The sequence below is a fragment of the Pseudopodoces humilis genome, chromosome 1, assembly GCF_049639895.1.
Source record: "Pseudopodoces humilis isolate 2021_Gansu_Grassland_sample_001 chromosome 1, ASM4963989v1, whole genome shotgun sequence".
In the NCBI taxonomy this organism is placed as follows: domain Eukaryota; kingdom Metazoa; phylum Chordata; class Aves; order Passeriformes; family Paridae; genus Pseudopodoces; species Pseudopodoces humilis.
In genome coordinates this window covers 15,956,914-15,976,475 of record NC_142200.1, presented here as the reverse complement: position 1 = coordinate 15,976,475, position 19,562 = coordinate 15,956,914, and the positions used below count along the sequence as shown (strand labels likewise).

The 19,562-nt window shown below is 35.8% G+C and overlaps 1 protein-coding gene across 3 annotated transcripts in view; it reads right to left on the bottom strand.

Annotated features, from left to right (window-relative positions):
* CSMD3 (CUB and Sushi multiple domains 3) overlaps positions 1 to 19,562 on the bottom strand; it is a 572,913-nt gene that overhangs the window by 89,278 nt on the left and 464,073 nt on the right. For all 3 annotated transcript variants that reach the window (XM_005516952.3, XM_005516953.3, XM_088051522.1), the window contains 6 exons: positions 19,449 to 19,553; positions 14,522 to 14,640; positions 12,433 to 12,502; positions 10,175 to 10,291; positions 3,664 to 3,873; positions 2,022 to 2,210 (listed from right to left, as the gene is read on the bottom strand). In XM_005516952.3, the coding sequence (XP_005517009.1) occupies positions 2,022 to 2,210; positions 3,664 to 3,873; positions 10,175 to 10,291; positions 12,433 to 12,502; positions 14,522 to 14,640; positions 19,449 to 19,553 (810 nt within the window). The remainder of the gene's footprint in view (positions 1 to 2,021; positions 2,211 to 3,663; positions 3,874 to 10,174; positions 10,292 to 12,432; positions 12,503 to 14,521; positions 14,641 to 19,448; positions 19,554 to 19,562) is intronic.

Genomic DNA, 19,562 nt, shown 5'->3' with positions numbered 1-19,562 from the left:
AAGCCTACTTCATTTTAATGCTTTTGAACACAAGACCTTTATCTCAAATCAAACCAAGTAGAACTAGAAGATAACTCATTATCCTTTTCCTGCAACAATAAAGAAAAAATAAAAAGCAACTCATAAACATCTGTAGCATAAAAATGTCACAAACCCTTTACTAAAAATACCAGAGTGAGTATCTGCACAACACCCCATGTAATTTAAAAAATCTGTCTAGGAGCTGAGTAGTGTTGACAGTCTGTAATCATGCAGCAAACATGTATCTTAGATCTCTATTATCAAGTTGGTGGATTTTTTAATCTTCATTTTTCATATCAAATTAAGTAGAAACAAAAACCATTCAGACACTGTTCAGGAACTTAATCAAAATTGATACTCAGAGCAACAACATGCTTTGGACATCTCAGAATTTACTAATTAAGTTCTTGGTTCAGGTAAGGTATTTCAAAGAAACAGAATCATTGCATTCAATAAATTGTTCTGACTGTGAGGCACAGAAAATACAGCTAGAACAAACTAACAGGAAAATCTAAGTGTTTAGCTGTTAAGACATGAACTACAAAGACATTACTATTCCACAGGATCCAGAAAATGGGTGGTGAAATTAATTATAATGAATTAACTTCTTCCCCTTTCAAAAAAAAAAAGACAGTGTAGGTGTGTCATCTGTCTTTTAGAAGGCTTCCCCTTCTGAATTCAGTATCAGTTAGGTCTTAATTTAGCCACCACATCCCCCAGAAATTCCTACGGCTCACTGACTCCAGAAGGAATTTTGAATAATGAGGGTTTTAATTTAAGTACCAAAATTTGGATATATCATGCAAAATATACTGCAAAAATCCAGAAAACAGGAGAGCTTTTTATTTTCCATTTGGGTAGTTGCATTTGATTTTGAGATTTTTTTGGGGGTGGGGTGTTGCTGTGTTGTTATTGGGGGTTTTTATTTGGGCATTTCTCTCCCACATGATATTGAGGATCCCATTCTCAATGATGAGTTTTACCATTCAATATAAAGGGAAGCAAGGCCTTTAAGTGGAGGACTGACCTTCTTTGGCCAGCTGCTTAGAGACAGGCTCCTTTCAGCATAGCTAGGGGAGAGATAAACACCTCCACAGAATCACCACAGTCATTCTGTCTCCTTAAAATTAAAGCTCTGTGCAAGTCACAGTTTCTTGAACCTTCTTAATTGTTTCAAGTAAAAGTGAAAAAAACAAATGTAAAAGGTTAAAAAAAATGTAATTTTAAAAGAATTCCATTCAGAAAAAACACGTACAAGCAATTTCACAGAGCACTGGCTGGAGGACAATTTTGCTCTAGACCACCTTTAACATTTCTTTCTAACTGATAAGAAAGAACTTAAGTGGCCAGAATTGGTAAATTCAATAACTGAAGCTTTTTTCTTAAAAAAAAATTTAGTCCAGAGTTTTTACGGCATTGCCTGTCACTGTTGGACATGAAATGATTCACACAGACACAGCTCAAAGTGTGATGAAAAAGGAAAGAAGTTTATTTGTTCTTTCAGAATTTATAGGTTTTCAACAACCTCCAGGGATTGGATAGTCAGGTTACCACCTGCCCGACCACACTGGCTGTGACAGACGTCCATCAAAAGGCATATCTTTAATGGAATGTATAAACATCTATGTTTATAGTTACTTTCCTGGGAAAGTGGCTAGAAATTATGAAAACAATATTGAAAGGTCTGATTCTCAGGGTGACAATTGCCTCACCTAGATTACAAGCAGCATGTATCTCCACATTCCAGACTAACCTTCCAAAAGTAAACTTACTATCTCAGATAAGTTTTCAGAGATTTCATATTACAAAACATTTCAGCTTCTCTGTTAAAATTTTAATGTGTGTCTTGGTTTGCAATGTGCAAAATTCAATACTTCCTTTGCAAAGACCCCACTGAAAAAACATAGGCCTCTATAAACCAAAAAGCTGAAATGACTTCAGTTAAAAGTCTTAGAATGCCTTTCAAATGATGAAATGTTTATAGGTCATCTGGGACATACCTTCACATCTGGGGAGAGGATGATTCCAATTGCGGCTGATGCCATGAAGACAAGTCAGAGCTGAATTTCCAATCAATGTGTAGCCAGGAAAACACTCAAATGAAATAGTTTGTCCCACAGTAAAGTCATTTCCAATAACAAAACCATTACGAAATGGTCGAGGATCAGGACAGCTTTGTAGCTGATATGCTGAAATAAACAATAATAATGGTGGAAAAATCAGTAAAATAAAAACTGTGACTATCTCAAAAAAAAAAGAACTTTCAAATAGAAAAAAATTAAAAGTCATGGACGGCCCATGGGAACCAAAGTTCCATGATGGTGATGATCAAATCATTGATTTTAATCCTGGAAAAGTACAGTGAAACCAGCTACGCTTCTGTGCTGCTAAGTAACATTTCTTTTTGCTGTTTGAAGATACTATATCAAGACAGATGAAGTGCTTTTATGATCCAATAGGAGTTGTCAGGTTTTACATTCTTATGTTTAAAGGAAAGGAGAAATAAACATGTCTATACATTTATTTGTTTTTCACAGAAGAATTAAAAGGCTCTATAATGAAGTGGAATATCAAAGACTTTATATTGAACAAGTAAAATTTGAAAACAAGCTTTTCTCACACATCTTGGTGATTTTTTCCAAGAAGATTTGAAGCACTGTCTCTTTATTACCAACGTGAGAACAAATAAGCTGTGTACAGTCTGAAGTATAAGAATATCATGTTGTATATGTTTGAAAGAATCAGTTCTGTCTGATGTGGTTAAAACACAGAAAAGAACTTTCCAGTGTTTTGACAAATGGCAGCATCTCCAAAATTATTATGACTACTATTAACAGGCCTACATTTTTACTGTCCTTAGCAGTTTAGGCCACAAATTGATTTTTTCTTTAAAAGCTAATTCTTTTTACAGTGGCTCACTTCCAGAACGTTACACAGAGTTCAAATCAATTTGGACTTGTTACTATTAAAAGAGTAATAGAAGACTGCTCTAAAGTAAAAACTCTTTAAAACACTCTTAGGTGTTATTCATATAATGAAAACAGGTCTACTTTAAAATACACATTTGACCTTTTTTCATGAACAGTGGTGATCTAATCCCTTTTAAATGAAAATGCAATTCTATAAATAGAACTATGATCTCGTGATCTTCACCAGCTCAGCATGACCTACTTGGGTACAAAAGAACGAGAACCTTCAGGGAAATGGTGAACTAGGAAATAAAATGGATTTGGAGAGTTTTGGGTTGGCATTAATTTGCACAAATCTACATGAATCCAGTAATCCAAAACAGTATTTAGATCTATACCATCCAGAACCCATTACTCAAAATTAAAATTCCAGTATGCTTCCAATCATTGAAAAGAGATGTTTCTTTTGTAAAGGCATGCAATGTAAATTTATATGTCAATCAGCTTCAGATACTGGCAATTACCCATTTGCTGACATTTGACCTGACTTTAAAGAAAATATGCAATTAATTTGATTTTTTTCATCTTAGCTTTCTTAATTCTTCTGTTTTATCTCAATGTTTAAAGCTTGGAACTGAAACACATAAAAACTTCTTTATTTTTAGGAATCCCCAAAACCCCATAAAATCTTTAACAGCCACCTTGATCTCTCATAAGAACGTCCAAATCTCACCTTGATATACAATATGAAATCCTTGTTTGTTCTGTGAGTAATCACTGTGAAAGTATAAGCTGGTTTCATGGGTTGTGCTGAACAGAGAGGCTGGTAGTTGAGGGCCGCTTAGTCTCCCAATAACGGTGCTAGTTTCTGTAGATCCACTCCTAACTTCTAAGTAATCATGTATGGTCTCCGTTGAGAAATTCAAAAATTGCAGATGGACACCTGAAAAACATTGTCAGTTAATAAACACCACCAGTACCAAAGCCAGGAGGGATAATAAGGTGTGTACATCTTACAGTGATAAAGGCAGAAAATAACGAGGTGGAAATCCATGTGCTACTTGGCAAACGTCTGTATATTTTCCAGTCCTAATGTGTGTGGAGCTGCACATCTATCCCCTGCCAGAAAACTTTAAATTGGACTGAATGGTGAGCAGAAAGGCTTTGGGTCCAGCTCAGGGTATCAGGCAGGCAGAGCCTCTGCTGTTACACCACGGACTTGTGAAAGCAGAGTACATGAGGAATACATGTGAGTGCTCCCCACACACACTGTGGGATATAGTTTTGGTGACAGAAATTTCTGATTATTTGGTTCAGTAAGAAATAGGAAGGCAGCTTATTATCCATTATGAAGTCATCTCTCCTAACCAGGTGATGTATTACAAAAATTATGTGGAATAAGAAAATTCTATGCACTGAATAGTTATAGAGCTCTTAAACATTTTTCTGTTTATAACATACTTCTACATAAGTTACAACAAAGAAAAATTTGTATTTTGTATGGATATTTTGCAACTATGGCATGATAATGCAGTAGAACAGAATCACAGAATCACTAGGTTGGAAGAGACCTTCAAGATCACGGAGTTCAACCTATGCCCTAACACCTCAAATAAACCATGGCAATCTCCTTTTAAATACATCCAGGGATGGTGACTCCACCACCTCCCCAGGCAGACCATTCCAGTACTTTATCACTCTTTCCATAAAAAAATTTTCCTAATATCCAACCTGTATTTCCTTTGGTGCAGCTTAAGACTGTGTCCTCTTGTTCTGTCAGTTGCTGCTTGGAGGAAGAGACCAACCCCCACCTGACTACAGACACCTCTCAGGGAGTTGTAGAGAGTGACAAGGTCACCTCTGAGTCTCCTTTTCTCCAGACTAAACAACTCCAGCTCCCTCAGTCGTTCCTCACAGGGTTTGTGTTCCCAGCCCCTCACCAGCCTCATTGTCTCCTCTCCTCCTCACTCAAGCGCCTCAACGTCCTTCCCAAACTGAGGGGTCAGAACTGGACACAGCACTCAGATGTGGCTTTACCAGTGCTGAGCACAGGGGGAGAATGACCTCCCTGCTCCTGCTGGCCACACTACTCCTGATCCAGGCCAGGATGCCATAGGCCTTCTTGGCCACCAGGGCACACTGCTGGCTCATGTTCAGCTGCTGTCACCAGCACCCCCAGGTCCCTTTCTGCCTGGGCACTGTCCAGCCACACCATCCCCAGCCTGTAGCGTTGCAGGGGGTTGTTGTGGCCAAAATGCAGGACTTGGCACTTGGATTTATTAAACTTCACCTTATTGAACTCTGCCCACCCATCCAACCATTCCAGATCTCTCTCTGCAGAGCCCTCCTACCTTCCAACAGATCAACACACACTCCCAGCTTAGTGCCATCTGCAAATTTACTAATGAAGGAGTCAATACCCTCATCCATGTCATCAATAAAAATATTGAAGAGGACTGGCCCCAGCACTGACCCCTGAGGGAAACAACTGGTCACTGGCCCCCAGCTGGATGCAGCACTGTTCACCACCACTCTCTGGACCCGGCCATCCAGCCAGTTCCTAACCCAGCACAAAGTGCTCCTGTCCAAGCCTCGGCTGCAGCTTTTCCAGAAGGATGCTGTGGGAGACAGTGTCAAAGGCCTTGCTGAAGTCCAAATAGACAACATCCACAGCCTTTCCTGCATGCATCAGGTGGGTCAGCTGGTCATAAAAGGAGACCAAGTTGGTCAAACACAACTTGCCCCTCCTAAACCCATGCTGGCTGGGTCTGATACCCTGGCCAACCTCTAAGTGCTGTGTGATGACACTCAGTATAAAGTTCACCATTACCTTATTTACTTACTGAGGTCAGGCTAACTGGTTTATAGTTACCAGGATCCTCCTTTCCACCCTTTTTGAGAATGGGCATCACACTGGCCAGCTTCCAGTCATCTGGAACCTCACCAGTGGGCCAGGACTGTTGGTAAATGGTGGAAAGAAGCTTCACAAGCTCATCTACCAGCTCTCTCATCACCCTGGGATGGATCCCATCTGGGCCCATAGATTTATGAACATCCAAGCGCTCAGCAGTTCTGACTGCCTTCTTCTGGATAACAAGGGTGTTGCTGCTGGACATGAAATAAAGATGCATGAGTTCAGTTCAACAGCCAGCAGAAGATCATCAGAAGGTCTTTATTGTCTGTTTTTTGGTACCTTTTATAACGTGTTCCGATACAGACTTAACGTGTTTGGTAAAGGGAACAACACCTCTCTAGTCCCATTGGTGGGACAAGAGAAACACAATCAGAATACAGATTTGTTTTGAGAACCATAAGTTATTGACAGAAATTGTCCTTAAGAGAAAGAATCTCTCAAGAAACATTCCCTTGGGAAAAAAATTAGCCACTGGCAGGCTGAAAACCTTTTCAGACTCAGGAAATCAAGCCCATGCAAGGGGACCATTCTGCTCCCTGACACCATCTACCAACAGCAGTTTCATTAGAAAGATGATTGAGTCCTACTGGTGTTTCTGGCAAAGACAACCAACACAATTTCATAGAAAACTGAGAGTAAAAGATATCTTGTCAGACAAATTATTGAAAGTCATGAATAGTTTTGTAACTCCTGAACTGTCATACCTAAATAATGTTTCTCACTGTCTTCTAGAACCTTCCCCCAGGATACCATGTAAAGGTTATGAATGATTTTCTGAAGCATGAAACATTTTATATGCAAGTAAGGTGCATAATTAAATTGCTGTTACCCTGATAATTTCTGTCTTGCTTTATCTGAAGGCAGTCTATAAGTGATAAGAAAGCTCTTTCTTGTAAGTGTCATTCTTTGACTTTGTCAGCCTTCCAAATATTTCCTACACAAAGAACCAAGTTATATTTAAACTTTGCTCTTTATCTATCATGATATTTTGGCCTTTCATTTGATCCTGTGAACCATACACTTGTCCAAAGTTTAAGCAGTCATTAATAACTGCCAGCTCATGTGACCTTGCTGTCAGTTTTTTCCCTTTCACTAGCTTTTTTTGATACAAAAGTAGAAATATATTTTCTCCAGTCATCCTGCTTTCTGTATTTCACTGGCTTTCTCTTCAGGTTTCTGAACCTTATCAGTCTTCAAAAGTATTCATCCCTTGCTCTGCCAGTACTTGTCTCTACTTATCTGAGACTTCAGCTTATTAGACTGATTTTTTTGTATGCCTTCTTGCAGTTTGGACACTCTGCTTGAAAAGGTAGTTAATATATTTATGTATGCTAATAAACACAGTGTCATTGGTAAAAACATTACACCATTAGCTAATATACAGTGGATAAGCTTCTGTAACTTATAACTGGGAGAAAGTCTTCCTAAAAGAGTTAAAGAAGTGAAAGTCTATAGAAGGTTCCCATGATGGAGTTTTTGAATTTTTTACTTCCTACACAGAAGAGTTGGACATAAGTGCCTCCACTAGATCAGAGTCACAACATCACTGAAACCAGTTTTAGTCATCACTTCTTCAAAGGTCACATTTTGCTTTTTACAGTGAAATTTTATTATTAAATTTAGTTTCAAACATATCTCATTTAGAAAAGGTAAGAAATGTCAAGCCTGTTTCAATCTGTGCAACCTTAGTTTTCTTCTAGAAAATGAAGCATTTAGTTTTCCTATACATGAACTGGACAACAGTTCATAAATCCAATTAATAAACTTCAGTTAGTACAAAGCAGTTCAGAACTATTGATTTTGGTGGTTAGACTTACTCATCCAAGAAACTGCTCCCAAAATTTCAGTAGCTGAATCTCCTGCCTAATAGAAGTCAAACTAAATAGTATGTTAATAATGTAGAGTGTAAATAGCAGTCTGAAGAGTTAAATTAGAATTATTGGACACATAAGCCTGGCAGAATGCAAGCAAAGTAAAAAGAGTAAGGAATCAGTACAGGAAGAGAGACAGGATAGTAGTAAAGTGAGGGAAGAGGCAGATGGTAATGTATTTGGGATAAAAAGACAGAAGGTTCTGGATGCAGTTGGACATATCATTTTATTAAATTTTAAATTTAACCAATATTCATTCCAGATTTTTTTATTATTTATTTTTTATTTATTTATTTTATTATTTATTATTTCTTCTTTATTAGCAAATGTCTTTGAAATCATCTGTTGAAATATCCTGTTCCCTTACAGCTCTGAATATACTTTTTTCCTGTGGATTTGATCCAGAAATAATGCACCTATTACTTCTATATATACATATATATATTTTTTTTATAACAAGCAGAAATATATTTGGGATTCTAGACAGCATTATGACTCATAATGAAGCACTATGAATTGTCCCATCAGGCTAGCTAAAAATTCAGGTAGTGGCAGAATTAAACTGTCAATGTTATTTCTAAAAAATGGTAAGACAAAAAAAATCAATTATTGACTGTAATCTTGTGTGTTCTGAATTGGGTTCTATATAGAAATTCCTATTCCAATATAATGTATTTCCTCCAGATAAATTTCGTTAAGTCAATGTTTTGGAGTGTTTAATATTTTTCAATATAAACAACCCATGCAGAACAGCTGGCTTTCATTTGAATCATAAAACTAGGCTCACAGGATTGCTAATCAAAAATACCACAGAACTGATTTTAAAAAGTGGAGGGAAAGAATCTGAACATATGGAGAAGAGTATGCTATTTGGGATGTCACACTTACTCTGGAAGACCCAGAAAATCTGTATCACCAAGCAAAGAATATGACAGAAGATGGCAAGTATAAAATAGAAGACAACAGACCCTATCTAAGAAAATGAGCACACCATTCAACTAGCATGTAGAGAAAAAGATACAAGTGTGCATGCTCCTTAAAAAGTGCCACATGTTAAAAAATTAGATAGGACAAGTCTACTGGCTAGCTTTGAATAAAGATTTCACAATAAAATATGCATAGGATCCACCCAAAGTTGCTCAAGCGGCTAGGCAATGTAATTAAAATGTTGATAATATCTTCACAAAATCATGGTGAAATAAGAGAAGTTCTAGTGACTTAAAAAAGTCTGAATATATATTCACCTTTAAGACAACAAAAAGGACCTGGGAAATGGCAACTACAGGTTCGCTGCAGTCCTTGGAAAAATTATGGAACTTGTTATTTGGAGGCAATTTCCAAACTTATAGAAGACAAAAAGACAGTTACGAGCAGTTAACATGGATTTCCTAACAGAAAATAACAGTTAATCAACCATTATATCCTCCTATTATTAAACTGACAGAGGGGGAAAAGTACATATAATATACTTTCATTCTGCTATGGCTTTTGACTCGGTCTATAACATTCGCATTTGAAAGCTGAACATACATGAGCTTCATGAATAGAAAGGAAGTCTGTAAAAAATTAACATAACTTTGAAGCTCCAAGGGTGATAATCAGCCATTCAATGGTTGGCAGCCAGTAACAAGCACAATATTCTGTGGGTTGCTATGGAAGCTTACATTGGTTTATGTCTTCAGAAGAGACTTGGAAAATGAGAATGTATCCTTAACAAATGTGCAGAGGATACTAAACTAGGGCTTGTGGATGATATACTAAATGGCACAGTTTTTGTCTAAAGAACACTAGAAAACTTAAGGACTGAGTAAATAAATGCTTCTTAAAGGTTTGCACAAGGAGAAGTACAAAATTCTACATGTGGAGTACAACATCCTGATCTGTTACAGGCTGGGGATTAATTATGTGAGTAGCAGTCCCAGCAAGACAGTTCCACCAGTCATGGGTTTGATCCAGTGCTCCTGTCAATTCTACTTTGAGTGGGAAGTTTGACACCTTTAAGTGGGAGGCCTCTACATTTCCTTAAAAAGAATATTTCTATGCTCAGTGAGTTTCACCTAGGATATACAGAAAAACTTAATGATTAAATAATAAATTAAAATGTAGCTTTAACTTCTAAATTGACTTGGTGTAAAATATTCAAGACAGGTATTTTTTTTTGTTTGGTTTATGACTTCACAAAAAGAGAAATCAATCCTGTAAAGTTAGAAAATTGTGCTGAATCCTAATTAAACAATTCTGTCTTTAACAGAAAATTTTGGCATATATTAAATGAAAAACCAAGAATCTTGTTGATTTTCTATTTTAAATCTTTCTTTTAAGATTTTGTTAAATTCTTCAAATGAATGATAATTACTTTTGTTTTTTAGCTAGGATAAAGATTAACAATATTTTAAAATCTACGTTCAGTGTTTTGGACCCATATAAAAGCAAGTTTAAATCCATAAAAGAACACATACCAAACCCAATAGGCAGTTTTATTGTCCATGTGCAATCCAAACTGCTAGGATAGTTGCCAGGAAACCCCGGACTGAGAATCACTCCACTGAAATCTGACATGCCACCACCACATTGTGCTAAAAAGAAAAAAACAACAACCAAAAATATTTTTCAGAGGAGTTAAATGATCTTTAGAGCATGAATAATATAGTAATAGCTAGGTTTAAATATAAATAAATACACAAACATATGTATTACACATGCATTACATACGTTATGTATACACACCTTTACCACTAAATATCTGCAAGAAAATAATTTACAAGTGGGTACTTTTCAAATTTGCATCAACTCTGAACTGAGTAGATTTTAACTTGGGGGACACATGCACCCAAAATAGAATGGGTTAGAGGACTGCAGAATCATTTAGGTTGGAAAAGACCTCCAATATCATTGAGCCCAACATCTGACCGATCATCACGTTGCCAACTAGATTATGGCATTAAATTAAATGGTGACCACCATATCCCCAGGCAGCCCATTCTGTGAAGAAGTGATCTGAAATTCCTGACCACCCTTTCCATAAAGAGATTCTTCTCCATGTCCAACCTGAACCTCCCCAAGTACATTTTAAGATTCTATCCTCTCATCCTGTCACTGTCTGCCTGAGAGAAGAGACCAACCCCCACGTGGCTAGAGCCTTCTTTCAGGTAGTTGTAGAGAGTGATAAGGTCTTCCTGAACTTCCTTTTCTCCAGGCTAGACACCCCCAGCTCCCTCAGCTGCTCCTCATAAGACTTGTGCTTCCTCCAGCATCATTGCCCTAATGTTTACTCTGCAATCTGTTTACAAGAGCTGTCCCTGTGGCAGGCAAGCAGCACACATCAGTTTACAGCAGCACTGAAACAATTGTTCATGTTTGTGAAGAAGCACGTGAATAATATAAGATAATGTATTATAAAAAGACTGCATTAAGTGTTTCAAGACTTTTAAAGACTGCATTTGTATCCTGTTGTTCTAAAAAACGAGATAAAATAAACAAACAGAAAAGTACACATATTTATACTTCCAGAAATTAAGCTGAATGAATATCTTAATTTTATTTGTTTTCAGGCATGACATCAGTAAATAAAATTACTTAGATGTCCATATTACATTTAAAGATGGTAATTATGATAAATAGAATTTTGTTTAAGTGTTTTGTCCAAGCAAAATTTGCTACACTGTTTGAAACACAAATAAAAATCATTACTTGCAAAAATAGGAAAAAAAATATAAAAAAAACCCTCTAAATCTTTATCTTCAGAACTTAACAAGAGCAGTGCAATTATCAGACTTCCTAACCATATGTTAATGCATAATGACAAAAACTGAAGACTAACTCCTGAAAAAGTTCTTACAAATACCTCAACCTTGTTGAATATTTATAAATTCTAAGCTGAGGGAGCTCACTACCTCACAGGAGGTTTTTAACATCCCACAGGATTAAGAACAGGATTATGTGAGGCAGCTCAAGAGGGTATATATAACTGTCTTGAAGAAAAGCAAAGCAAAATAATCTTTAATGAGACCTGCAGCACCCTGCTTTCCATACATTCAAGATTACAAATCCTGATAACTTTTAGTGTTAGAGAACCCAAATAAAAAGGCATTTCTATGCAGTGAAAGAGATTACAATTTGAAGGAGTTTTACATTCCTCACATTTATTCATCATATAAAAAGAGTATATTTAAATGCACTTCAGAGGTTTCATTTTGGTTTCTGAGAGATTTTTAGTGCTTTTTCCAACAACATTATGGACATGTATATAATTTAACTTGAAAAGCAATGTATCTTCTGAAACTGGGTAGACATGCTTATGTTGAACTCATTAGAGATGAAAATGTAATGTTATTTCTATTTTAGTATCTTCTACAATTGCCATTACTCTTCTGGGGAAATGAGTTCTAAATAAACTAGCTATGCTGCAAGGGTCTCTGGAGGTGTCTTTCCTGATAATGAATTGATGATATATCTGACTAGAACACACAGAATCATATAGAACAGTTTGGGTTGAAAGGGACAACTTGTATTTCTTTTACTGCTTGGACATTTCAGAAAATATTTGCCAACGTAAGTGTCAGAAGCTTTGAAAATCTCTAATTTAATTTGACCATTTTCACATTTAATTAAGTTCCTCCAGTTCTCTCAATTCTTTCCATGACATGTGTCTTATTTTTGAGTTTTCTGGTTTTCTCATTTAGGCATATTTAAGGAAAATGATGTATGCTGAACATACCTAAACATATTGGAATGGGATAATTCCATCTTCTTACTGGTCCAGGCATACAAGTGATATGTGAATGTCCCTAAAATGACACAATATTTGCTAATTCATATAAAAATATACAGCACATTAATATTTTAACAAAAAGAATGTTTAATTTAAAACATCATCAAAATACACAAAAACCAAAAGGTATAGTAAGTACATTGTACACTATGAATTGTATCATGCCTTTAATAAAGCAGAGAAGACTGTGACTGCAAGCTCACTACATCCTGGTGTCCATGCCATTAATATTATTTCTTATAGTATAACAGAATCCAGCTGAATTCTATGCATATTTCAGTATAAACCAGGGGTCTGGAAACTATAGATCTAACTGAAGAAATGTTTGCATCATTTGTTGAACATGATAAAACTATTCATACTGTATAAACTATGTAAGTGCTGACTTTACATCTTAAACTCATCATAAACACATCCTCTGTGTTGTTCATTGACCTCATGTAATTCTAATTGTCTTCCAGAGAAAGCAAACAAAAATGTAAAATCTTAAGAGAAAACTGTACTTGGGATATCTCCCAAAGCCATCTAGTCAGACTGTATAAGTCAGAGAAACCCTATAGAGGGAAGAAACTTTACATGTGTTTGCACAGTCTATGCTCCTTAAATTCTTTATATTCTATATTTTCTTTATTTCAGCCTTTTACTGTGCCTTATCTGTTCACAAACATACACACTTGTATTTAAGGTGGGAATTAAAGAAAAGAAGCAAAAAAATATTTCTCAGGCTGTTTCCAAGAGTGGCCAGTTAAAATCAGGCAATATGAGAAGAAAATTCTATAGTCATTCTCAGAGCTGCAATCACAGAATATGTATTTCATTTATTCTTGAAATGTTAGAAATCTGCAGGCATTCTATCTTGAAGGGGAATTCTATCTTGAAGGGGAAATTGATACAGGTCCCAAACCCAAATAACAGTTGAAATCTGGAAGCAGACAAGATTATTTTGTTTCTATCACTATACATAAACTAGGCTTTTTTTTCTTTTTGTCTAAGAATATAATTCAATTTCTATTTTTGATGCAGCACACATAAAGCCAGTATCTAGGTTTTCACAGAACTTTGTAAAATAAAGATTTGACATTATTAGCATTTTTAAAACTTCATTTAGTTAGTCTGACATCAATACATATTATAGGTGAGACTGATATTAGTGGCATTTTGCTCATTCTGGCATATTTTGCTATTTTGCTCCAAAAGTATCCATAACTCCATTAGCAGCTAATCATGTGCTGTTCTATATAAATTATTTTCTCCCTTTAAGACTTTTCTTTTTGCAGTACTTGATAATGTGATAATTTTCTGTCCTTATGGCTCCCAAAGAGCTAGATAAATGTAAGACTGTAGAATCTGCAGACTCTTTTTGATGAGTCTCAAGTAAAAACTTACTTATTTGGATCTGATTCTATGGCATAACTGTACAAGTTTTTGAAAATATTTTCCACTTCTTTCCTATAGGTAGACAGGTTCCTACTGGTGATTTACAGTCACTGAATTTCCCCTGGATATACCTTTTACTAGTGCAAGGACATTGCAAATTTACTTGGCAAAAATACATCCCTATTTGATAAACATTTTGCAGAAAAAAATCCAAAAAATTGCTGAAAGAAAACAACTGACACAATCTGATTTACTAAGAAAAGCAGTTATTTCTTTCCCTTTGTTTATTCTTAGTCCCCCTCTTTACTTACTTTCTTTATCCTCCTGTGCATAGAGAACTACTGTTAATTGTTCCATCAAGTGATTTTAACTTAATTTTGCTAACGGTTCATCGTTCAGCTATAATTGTCAAAGATGCAATCAATAATAGATAACGACCTATAATCACTAATGCAGAAGAAGCACCAAGCCATACAATTTTGATGGAATATTTGGATAGTTTCTAACTTACTATCTGGTAGAAAAGCAAACAGTCCTGTAAATTTATCATGTGTACACAATTCCTGAAGAATTCAGCATCCATTTTGCACTGGCAGACCCAAACATAACCATGTTAAAGAACTGAAAGTCACCATTTGAAATAGGAATCTTGGCTTACCTGAAGAGAATAACCCTGGTCACACTGGAAGGACACCACATCTCCAACCATATATCTGTCTCCAATTTTGATCCCATTACTTGGGGTCTGTGGTTCAGGACAAGAGTCCAAACCTATAGCTGAGAAAAAGAGAGAAGTTTAGTTAGTCTAATGAACATAAAATTGTTTTTTAGGTTTGTATAGGACTGTGTACAGTGTATAGGTACACTGTGTTGATAAGCTTTACGGTGCTCTTGGGAATCAGCAGTTGTCTGTGGACTGTGTATAAGGAGAAAACATTTTCTTGCATGAGTAAAGGAAAAGGATCAGTGTGCCAGCAAACAATTCCCAACCTGCACGTTCTGCTCTAAAATTCCACCATCTGAGGCATAGACTCATTTATTTCTACCTTCAGTTTCACTCCTAATTACAGCCTTCAAAATTCAGATTGGAAGCACCTCTGCTATGCTTTACCAGCACGTGTTCCAGGGGAGGCTGGACAACACTACACCAACTGCAAAACACAGGAAAAACAGTGCAAAGTAAAAGCTGTCTTCAGCATTCCATCTTCCACAGGTCTGACTCAACTCCTTCATTCATTTACACACACATACACACACAGAATAAATATTTGCATCAGATACATCTAATCTGCTATGTTTAAAGCAGGATCTATAGAGCTATAACACTAACATTTTGAATTTCTAATTGAATTAGAAGCTAGTTTGCCAAGAGACCACATGCTTTTTTTTCATGGTCATAAAAATAGAAAGAATTTTTTTTCCTTGTATCTACCCAGGAAGGTCCAGGAATGTAAGAAAGTATGAACTGAATTTCTGCCTTTGCCTACTGTAAGAATTACACCCTAGTTGTGAATTCAGGACTATTACACAACAGGATAATAGAGAAACATTGTGTGATTCAATTATGGCCACCTACTACCTCAGAAGATTATCAAAATCTGCATGTTTTAAAACTTACTAAAGTAACTGATCACTTCATGTAAGATTCTCACTAAGTAAAAACTACCATTTGAAGACTTAAAAAATAGTGCATTTTTTACATAATGAAAGATGAAAGCTAATGAAAAAATTTAGCTTTCAAATTCTATTTTCTGTTCTCAAACTAGAGAAGAGCAGAGAATCTGTTTTGAAAATGACTGATAAATCTAGATTCACTTTTTTACATTTCAGATACCTAGAGTGTGATCCAGTTAATGTACAAAGTACAAATGCAAAATAGAAGCGTGCTTGGCTTACACACATGATTGCTTATAATCTGTTTAGAGCAGTTAAACAAAGAATTATCAGGTTTCAATTTCCAGTTAATGAACCTTCAGTTGAAATGTGTAACCTCACTACGTGAATACTCAGGCCATGCAAAGTGAAATGAGTTCATATAAATGCCTTTCTCAGGCTACCTTAGCAGCTGAAACCACATTCACAGGTATTCATCCTATTGTCTCTCACTTCAATTAATAAAACAATAGTCAGGCAAAAAAATAGAGTCTGAACATCTACAACACCTTTCAAGAAACTGAAACAAATTTTGACATCTTCCCAGCTGAGGACTAGTTCAGAACTTGTGTCTCTGGAGTGTCATGATATTTATTCAGGTTATAAATGTACTCAAAAATGTGTTAATAAACTGCAGTCTGTTCATTATTGTTTTATTTTTAGTGCATTAATAGTTTCTTGAACTACATTATACTACTTTAATGGTAAAATATGTTAAGATTCTTGAACTCCCATAGATAATGGTAATAAAAAGAGATTTTAACATTCATTAAAAACATCCTTTAAGTATCTTCTACTTTTCAGATATGAAGAATTGTATATAAAGAAAAATAAGCTATTTGATGCTGTCTTGCCCTTCTCCAGCAGTTCCTGTGATGCTCAATACAAAAACCTACTAATGACATTTTCAATAATATAAAACTTTAGTTAAAGAAAATGAGCAATAAATCAAAAATTTTATAGTGGTATAAAACATTATGGAAGCGTTTAACAAACCATTCTGTGGCATTCTTTGTTGGCAAAGTTCAGGTGATATAATGTATTTTCAATGCAATATAGCTTTTGTATTTAAGATAGCCAACGGAATATAGAAAATTAATGTTATAGATAAAATAACAACTTAAGGATTCAACAGAGAAGTAAAAATGTGATAGAAAAACATTACAGATAAGAACACTATTCACTTTCAGAACATGAACACTTGATTATTTATGTGAAAATATAATTTACTTGGTGTTAAAATATTTCTTCAACAAATAAATTTTGTTTTCTTTTACTTTTATTCTAGAATTTGGATTTTTAGAACCTCAAAAGATAATCCCTAGTAGACAGGACAAAACACTACTCATGAGAGATGAAAAGAGATATTGGAAACTAAGCAGAATGAAACCTTCTTACAGAAATCTGTTGCTGAAATGAAAAAGTAATCATTTTGGCAAATGGGGCGCACTTCCCCTCAGACTTGTGTCTCCTAGAGCAGGTGAAATAGACTTGGAAGATGCACTGTGAATGGCACAAGAATAATCCTTATGGCAAACTCACTTGAAAAGTGCTTAATATAAATATTTAACTCTGATGTGATTTTGAATGAGAACAATGCACCAATACTTCAAAGATCAAGACTTCAATTTAGTTGACTCCTCATGGTGTCCTCAGCCAGCATGTGCTCCAATGAAATGAAATAGAACTATGAAACACTGACATTAAAATCTGGCCACTGCTTTCCATTTACTAACTATCTTTATAAACATAATCACAGCTTTCAGAGCAGGAACTGCTGTCTGAGAGTCAGATACGACCAGGACAACTGAAGAGAGCAACTCTGCATCTGTTTTTTTCTGGAAAAATTTCTTCACAAATACAGCAGTTTTTTGACTTCTGAAATAGCAAGAAAACATTCTCTTTGTTGTAGAAAAATGCAAGAGATAAAAATCTAAAAGATACACAAGGTACAGTTGCTGTTGTCTTCCTTCCTAGTAATGATGACAAAGTGTTGTCTTTTAGCTTAATCTCCCATATCAAATTCGTGATTCAGCCCTATGCAGAATTTTCTTGAAGCCTCTTGAAAAACAATTGAACATCAGATTGAAAAAAAAATCATAAAACTTGCACAGGTAACAGAAACTATGTCTTTCTTGGAGAATAGTGGAGGAGTAAGAGTCATGGATTCAAGAAGTGAACCAGCTGGTGCCTAGAACTTGAAATCCTCACTAAGCAATTAACTATAAAGTTTCAGGACAGCTGACCCCAGCTGAAAAAATTCCATACCCCATGACACCATGGCCAGTATATAAACTAAGGGGAAAGCTGGCTGGGGACTGCTGCTTGTGAAGTGGCTGGGTATCAGTCGGTGGGTGGTGAACAACTGCATTGTGCATCATTTGGTTTGTAAATTTTAATTTTATTATTATAATTTGGTTTGTTTATCTATTACTATTATTCCCCCTTTCTTTTCTGCTCTATTAAACTGCTTTTATCTCAACCTACAGTTTTGACTTTTTTCCTAATCTGTTCCCCATCCTACTTGGGAGCACGGGGAAAGAAGTTAGCGAGCAGCTTTATGGTGCTTAGTTGCTGTCCAGATTAAATCACTACAGACTGTATGATGTTTTAATCACATCCCTCTATCACTTGCTCAAGAAAACTTAATTAATCATTTATCTTGTAAAACAGCATATTTCACTGAGCTACTGGTTAATTTGATATCTACTGAGAGACATCAGTATTATTTCCTGAATCACAAATTTTCAACATATACTTTGGGTTTATGCACTCACACAGAAAGCATTACTTTTGTGCAGATTCACACATACATCCCTATATAGATACACACACACGTATTTGGTTATTGTTCTTGACATGGACCAATACTTTAAATAGTGTACTGTGAATCTTTTCTTTTTTTAAAGGTAGAAGTTGTATACAGACAGTATATTACACATATTATTTGGACAAGAAGGAATACAAAGGTGCATTTTTACTTTCTCTCTTTTTATTTCATTTTCAAAATTTCCTGATGTTTTCTCTCATCTGAAGCTGTAAGCAGCTGAGAGCCAATCTACATTTCGAGGAAATGGCAGGATAATTCTACCTATAATTAATGTTTTGTTATAGACAAACGATCAGACAGTAATTTTGCAAGGCTGTGTTCTCCAACTGGCTAATCAGACAACCAAAGCATGGGATTTGCATATGGTAAAACGGACAAGAAATAACAGTGACACAATTATGCAGATCAGACACCAGAACCAATATAAGCAGAGGAAACCACACAGCTGGTGATTGCCAGAATTCCTCTCAGTTATATGAGACAGTCATTCAGACAGAAAGCATGTTTATAATTACAGCCTTTTCCACTGTTGGGGGACTCAGCAATAATAAAAAACATTTTCAATAATTCAATGTTCTCACCGACCTGCAGGCATTTCTCAGTTAAGATGCACAGCTGCTATTTTCAGATTATCCCTTCACTTTGCCAAGGGTGACTAGTATTTGTGTCCTACACATGCATATGTACTGTATAGTATTGAGCATAATTTGTAGATTTTGGCAAGGAGTGATGAGGTGTGGAGCTGCAGGGGTGGAATCTGTGGGAAGAGACCAGGCCTGCACAGGACACAATGGATTAGGATTGTCACACAAGCATATCTGCATTTATTTCTGTCTGCTGTAGGTCAGGAAAGTTTTCAGAGAGCAAAAGCAAATTGAGGATGAAAGCAAGACAAGCTAAATTTCACAGTCCTTATAGTATAGTTTTCAGGCATGAATTTTCTCACCTGGATTTAAATGAGAATTTTACTAATGACTTTGAAGTTACAGTATGTAGCTCATTATGTGCAACAGGACTAAATATTGCTCTATGGTGTAGTTTAGGTAGAACTGATGTCTGGAACCAGCAAGTGCTCTTCATTAATTGAACATTTCTGAATTACCTGTATACTCAAGGTGAAATCCAGCAGCCGAAACACTGATATCAGATTGAAAATTGAGGTACAGATTATTTGATGTGCTGTTTAGAAGTGGAGGTATGGTTGTTCCTGAAAAGA